General features: G+C 31.7%; 1 protein-coding gene across 3 annotated transcripts; it reads right to left on the reverse strand.

The window, feature by feature from the left end:
* On the reverse strand, positions 1-5352 carry LOC132636900 (nuclear transcription factor Y subunit A-7-like). 3 transcript variants are annotated; one of them, XM_060353972.1, is made up of 6 exons: positions 5206-5352; positions 2760-2989; positions 2366-2451; positions 2217-2288; positions 1661-1822; positions 1-579 (listed from the first exon to the last, which is right to left on the reverse strand). In XM_060353972.1, exons 2-6 carry the CDS (start codon positions 2887-2889, stop codon positions 307-309), a joined length of 723 nt encoding a protein of 240 aa, XP_060209955.1. In that variant the 5' UTR covers positions 2890-2989; positions 5206-5352; the 3' UTR covers positions 1-306. The 3 variants fall into 3 exon arrangements, with proteins under 3 accessions (XP_060209955.1, XP_060209956.1, XP_060209957.1); XM_060353973.1 differs by lacking the exon at positions 5206-5352 and adding an exon at positions 4982-5130; XM_060353974.1 differs by lacking the exon at positions 5206-5352 and adding an exon at positions 4641-4889.
* Between the last annotated feature and the right edge of the window lie 1009 nt (positions 5353-6361).

Genomic DNA, 6361 nt, shown 5'->3' on the forward strand with positions numbered 1-6361 from the left:
TCAAGTACACAACCAGCAACACCATTACGTTTCTTTTCTTTTTCGGTTAATCATTAACAACTTCCACTGCATACACAATTCCACGCTAGGTACAAAACGTGCAGCAAAACAGAGAACTAATTCAGAACAAAAAAACTTTTTTTCTTCAATCTAAGGTTCGACAAATCTAGGATTAACAACCAAATTCACTGTTATAACACAAACCAGGCGATGCTTGCAAAAACCAGAGACTTAATAGGAAAGGGTAAGTTAAGCCAAGGATGAATTGCCTGCCGGTGACCGTCTTTGCCAGTTAAGAACTTATAATCACCGGACAATCGGAGCACGTTGCTGAGTTCCATTGCCTTGCATGGTAATAGCCATATGAGAGGATACCCTAAAGGCCCTGTGATCAGGCTGCTGCTGGAAGCTGAAAGCAGAAGTTGAACCGTCATGTTCAACTGAGTCTCGAGAAGAGGTTGAGTTAGCGGGGTAACTATTTGGATCAGATTGATGCACTTTCTTTGAGCTAAGAAAGCGTCCTCCGGAACCTCTAACTCTATTCACTGCATGAAGATGCCTTGACTCGTGAAGATATGGCTGCACGCAATAAAAATCCAGAAGAAGAATAAGTCCAAATTTCATCTTGAAGAATAAAGTAAAAGTTGAGAAGTCTAAAGCCTATTATTGGGGAATAGTAAAAGTCAAGAAGTATAAGTTATACACCAGCTTGAGTAGCTCATAATATTCTCTCCCCCAATGAAAATGCAGAGTCGATAGTACTTTTTTTCCTTTCGTTAGATCCTTATAACCAACTTATTTTCATGTTTCATCCCACCATAAATGATCAAAATGATGAACCTTTCCCTACTTGAATACAAAATTAGATACTACTCCCTCCGTCCCATTTTAACTGTCGCTTTAGCTCTTCTCACGCCCATTAAGAAAAATAATAAATATAAGGTATAGTTTACTAGGTTACCACTATTTATTAGATTTTTTGAGAATCGAGCAATATTAAAAAGGACTATTTTAATGTTAAGAGTATAGTTGAAAACAATTGCCAATTTTGATCTTGAATTCTAAAGTGACTTATTTTGGGACAATATTTTTAAGCTAAAGTGACAGTTAAAATGGGACGGAGTACTCTAAGAATAAAGTAGGAGCATGAGAAAGTTTCATTTGTCAAGACAACAATGACAAAAAAATTGTACACCATAAACGAAGAACCATTGTAAATAGAGACTTGGGAAATCATGACTTCTACAGTAATATTAGAACACTAAATGATATTGTATAATGCCTGATCACGTATTTATTATTCCTAAACATGCACGAGAAAAAACTGCACCTCAGAACTTCATAGGATTTAATTGCAATATGCTTTTCGCTTTCCTGTATTACAGTTATTGGATTTTTTTATGCAGATATACATATAGTTTGCTTTTTTCTTGAGGAAAAATCCTTTCTTAAGTTGTTACTACGAAAATATTGTTATGCACATGTTAGAAACAAAGGATAAGACAGTTCAGAGTTTCCATCATCTTGCTACTTCAAATCTATCTATCATCTTTTTCTTCAATTTGTGTTGGTCATAGTGCAGTTCATTGAATGAAATCAGACAGAAATGTGAGTTTAATGAACTACTAAAACTGGGGAAGAACAGAAAGTACCCAAATACCTTTCTATTTTTGACAAGTTTGTTCTGAGCTTCAAGTTTTGCACGTATCTGTCTACGCCTCATGATCCCATGGTACTGTTTTGCATTTACATAAATTGGTCCATCCTCTGCAAGATCTACAGGAAGTGGGACCCGAGCAGGTGCTATGCCAATCATTTGAGGCTGCATTGTCCAAATAAAAGAAAAATTTCAAAGAAAAAAGAGAAAGGAAAAGAAAAAGAAAATAGAAAGAAAAACGAGTAGTATGAGAGAACTGAAAAGGGCCAAATTGCCCGTAAAAAATAGCCCAACGGAGGACAAAAGTGTCCCTCGGCGAAGAGTACTGGGGCAATTTTGGTCCTTTTCCTTAAATAAACAGACCGAGTTCTATTCAGTGTTTAAAGTGTGACTCATGAAAATGAAATATCGTGCGTCCGTGTATCACAGAAGTTACATAGTCCACATACCAAATCCGTAAAATTTTGAGATCAAGCAAACATGTCACCATTTGGAGATAAAGAGAGGAAACTTCAAAGCAAGCAATACAATAAACAAAAAACGGAAGCAGAGTACTCACAAAAGCCTGAGGTCCATAAGCAGTATATAAGCCACCGATATAGGGATCAGCATAACCAAAAGGAGAGAAACCCTGCAACGTAAAAAAATTGATAAATTAGATTTTGCCAAAAGCAAAGGAAAAAAGTCTCTAGAAAAGAAACAACGTACAGTTGAATGGGCCACTTCATTTTGCGAAGAAAAGAGAGCAGGCTTTATTTGAACTTGCATATCTCTTCCATATCTTTCATCATGAACTGAAAAGCAAGATGTAAGATAGCCATCATTATAAGCAAAAGAACTTTGTCAAGTAAAAAGCTAATCCTGTTGAGAGACATTCTGTCAAGCTACTTATGCATCAGAAAAAGAAAAGAAACTTGCCAAATAGACAGAAGAGTTTTCGATATTATATATTGGAGGAACAGCTTGGTGAGACTAAGAAAATGATTATCGTAATTTGAGTAGTACAGTTGTTGGTCAATTGATTAAACTGAACTAGTGAATATTAGATTATATACATAAAAGACTTGCAAAAAAAGCTTGACAATATTTAAAGTATCGGTACCATATTCTGAGGAAACACATTGAACTTGAGAATTTGTTTTCCCCGAGGCAGTCATTTTGTCTGGGGAGTTAAAAGTTGAATATGTCAACTGCAATGTCTCGCCTTGTAAGTCTGGATGCAAAGACTTCATCTCCTGACAGCAAGGAGATGGAAATTCCACTTCTGAGGAAATTTTTTTATGTGAAGTTTCTTGTTGATTGGAACTCCGCCATAATTAGCTAAACAGCAAACTGATACATAAAACAGATACTATAAGTTTGATCTAAGCATTTCTTTGGTAAAGTTGTAAAGGGCGATAAAAGACACAAGGACAAAAAGGCTTATGCAATGCTAAGCATTTCTGCAAGAACATTTAATTTTATTAGTACTGATGATGATTTACATGCAGTAACTAGCAACTCATCATATATTAACAAAAGACATTGACCTACTCAATATAGTCTACTCATCGATATAGACGCTAAAACCATATCAAAAAGGATTTGATCTGATAGAAAAATGACCAGCTAAACTGAAATCAACAAAAATACCATTTAAAATGTGAAAAATTAAGAGAAAACCCAGGTCACATATAGTATCAGAAAACTCTTCTCAATGGTCAATAAAAACAAAAGGGAAAGAAAACATTAGATCAGAACCAAGAACACAAGCATAAGAAAGAGTCAACCAAATATTCAGATCTTTAAACGCCACTTTGGAAATGTTACTATAATCAACAGAACTTCCACAGATATTAGAAGAAAAAACCCGGTTTTCTTTTACTACCCACAGACAGAAAATATACAGAGAACCAATAAAGATAGCAACTTTACTCATTATTCCCCTCATCAATATGCTTTCTATCTTAAAAGGACATACTTTTGACTTTAAAGTCCACATGCATCCAAGATTTTCACAATTATCTAACCAAACCAGTATATACACAATACCCAAACAGGAAAATGTAGAAATCAAAAGCAAAATGAAACTATAAGAAGAAGAAAATTACTTGGCATACACATAAACAAATCCAATACTGAAACATGAAAGAACAAAAGATCAGGAAAAAGTTAACCAAATATTCAGATCTTTATTGCATCAATAACACCACTTTGCAAATGTTGCTATTATCAACAGAGGATATTAGAAGAAAAAACCCAGCTTCCTATCACAACCCATAAACAGAAATATACAGAAAACCAATAAAGATTGCAACTTTACTCATTATTTCCCTTATATTATGCATAACAATCTTAAAAAGACATACCTTTGACTCTAAAGTTCACATGCATTCAAGATTTTCAATATGTAGAACATTTCTTATCTAAACCAAAGTAGCAAACAAGCATATACACATTACCCAGGAAGGGAAATTTAGATATCAATAGCAAGATGAAACTGTAACAAGACGAAAACTACTGGGCATACACATAAATAAATCCAATACTGAAACATGAAAGAACAAAAGATCGAGAAAAAGTCAACCAAAAATTCAGGTCTTTATTGCATCAACAACACCACTCTGCAAATATTAAAAGGAAAAAACCATTTTCCTATTACCCCATAAACAGAAAATATACAGAACACCATAGCAACTTTACCCATTATTTCCCTTATCAATATGCATAACAATCTTAAAAAGACATACCTTTGACTTTAAAGTACACATGCATAGATATATTTTCTAGAAAAAGTTTAGAAATCAATAGCAAAATGAAACAACAAAACAAAAAAGAAGAAAACTATTGGGCGCACACATATATAAATCCAATACTGAAACATGAAAGAACAAAAGTTAACCAAATATTCAGATCCTTATATTAGAAGAAAGACCAATAAACATGGCAACTTTACTCATTATTTCCCTTCTCAATATGCATAACAAACTTAAAAAAGACATACCTTTGACTTTAAAGTCCACATGCATTCAAAATTTTCACTATTATCTAACAAAACCATTATATACACAAAACCCCAAAAGGGAAATTTAGAAATCACTAGCAAAATGAAACTATTAAAAGAGTAAACTACTTGTCCTACACATATATAAATCCAATACTGAAACATGAAAGAACAAAAGATCAAGAAAAAGTCAAACCAAATATTCAGATATTTATATAAGGGAAAAAAAAAACAGTTTCCCATCACAGCACATACACACAAAATATACAGAAAACCAATAAAAATAGCAACTTTACTCATTATTTCCCTACAATATGCATAACAAGCTTAAAAAGACATACCTTTGACTTTAAAGTCCACATGCATAGATATATTTTCTATAAGAAGTTTAGAAATCAATAGCAAAATGAAACAACAAAACAAGTACTAAGAAGAAGAAAACTATTGGGCAAACACATAATAAATAAATCTAATACTGAAACATGAAACAACATAAGAAATAAAAAATAGAAAAAACAAAGGGGAAAAAAAAAAAAAAAAAAGAGTAGTGAATGGAGAGAAAGACCTGTGGATTCCACTAAAGTTAAGATAAGAACTAAACACAAGTGTTACTTGTTGGGATAAAATCAAGCATGTTTCCTTTCTTGAAACTCTATTTCTCTCTTTTTATAACTCTAAAAAAAATTTTATTTTTTTATTTTTTTTTTGCCTCGTAAGAAATGGCATAAGACTCTCTGTGCATCTTTCTTTCTGGCTATATGACGTGTACACCAAACAAAAAAAGTTAATTTTTTCCATTTTAATTTATTATTACTTTTTCCACTTTGGGACATCAAATGTTTGTACTTTTGTTCTCTCTCTTCTCTCTGCATTAATTTAAACAACACTTATCTGGGGATATTTCACAATGTTTAAAACTATCTTATTTTTATACAACTTTTAAAGTTCAAGAATTCAACTTTTTTAAGCTGTTCAAGTTTTCACTTTGCGTGATGTTTGCATAATATAAATTAAATCATATTATAAATTTTGTGTCGAGTTAAATAACCTCGTATAAAATAAAATAAAAAAAATGTAGACCTTTTAACTTTTTGAGAAATTAAATTAAAGCTAGTTAAATACTATTAAATGATGTGATATTGTTTATATTAAACTAACTTATCACTTCTTATCATAATTTATTACTAGCATTATTATTATTATTATATTAATATTATGTTGAATTTTGTGAGGTATAGTTGATTATTATTTTGTTGATTTTTTATTAATGTCCAGAGACAGCGTCATGATTTGAAATTATGGGTTCGAGATTTTGATTCTTAATGTTGTTGTGTTATAAATTATAATTAGTACATAGTCAACAAATTGTTTATAGCATTTTAATTAAGAAGTGAGAAATACTTAGTACTCCCTCCGTTCCAATTTATACGAAGGTTGATTAGTTTAGAGAGTCAAACATTCATTTCTTTGACTATGATTTTCTTAAACTCTTTTCATATATTATGAATTATTAATTATACAGACTTATAGTAACTATTATATAGATATGTAAATTTTATTACAAAATACTCAAAGAATCTATATTTAAAATTGAGTTAAAAAAATTGTTTAACTCCCCAAATTGATCAATCTTCGTATAAATTGGATGGATGGAGTTTTTTAATATAAAATGGAGAAAGTAATTGCTGTTTGAAGGAGTAAATCAGAAAAGAACTCCAACC

The sequence above is a fragment of the Lycium barbarum genome, chromosome 4 (genome assembly GCF_019175385.1).
Source record: "Lycium barbarum isolate Lr01 chromosome 4, ASM1917538v2, whole genome shotgun sequence".
Taxonomy (NCBI): domain Eukaryota; kingdom Viridiplantae; phylum Streptophyta; class Magnoliopsida; order Solanales; family Solanaceae; genus Lycium; species Lycium barbarum.

Coding starts and splice junctions, on each gene's coding strand:
- LOC132636900 (XM_060353972.1), bottom strand. CDS start 2,889: ATGAAGTCTTTGCATCCAGACTTACAAGGCGAGACATTGCAGTTGACA. Junction 2,452..2,759: donor ATGTGTTTCCTCAGAATATG/GTACCGATACTT, acceptor CTTGCTTTTCAG/TTCATGATGAAAGATATGGA. Junction 580..1,660: donor AACTTGTCAAAAATAGAAAG/GTATTTGGGTAC, acceptor TATTGCGTGCAG/CCATATCTTCACGAGTCAAG.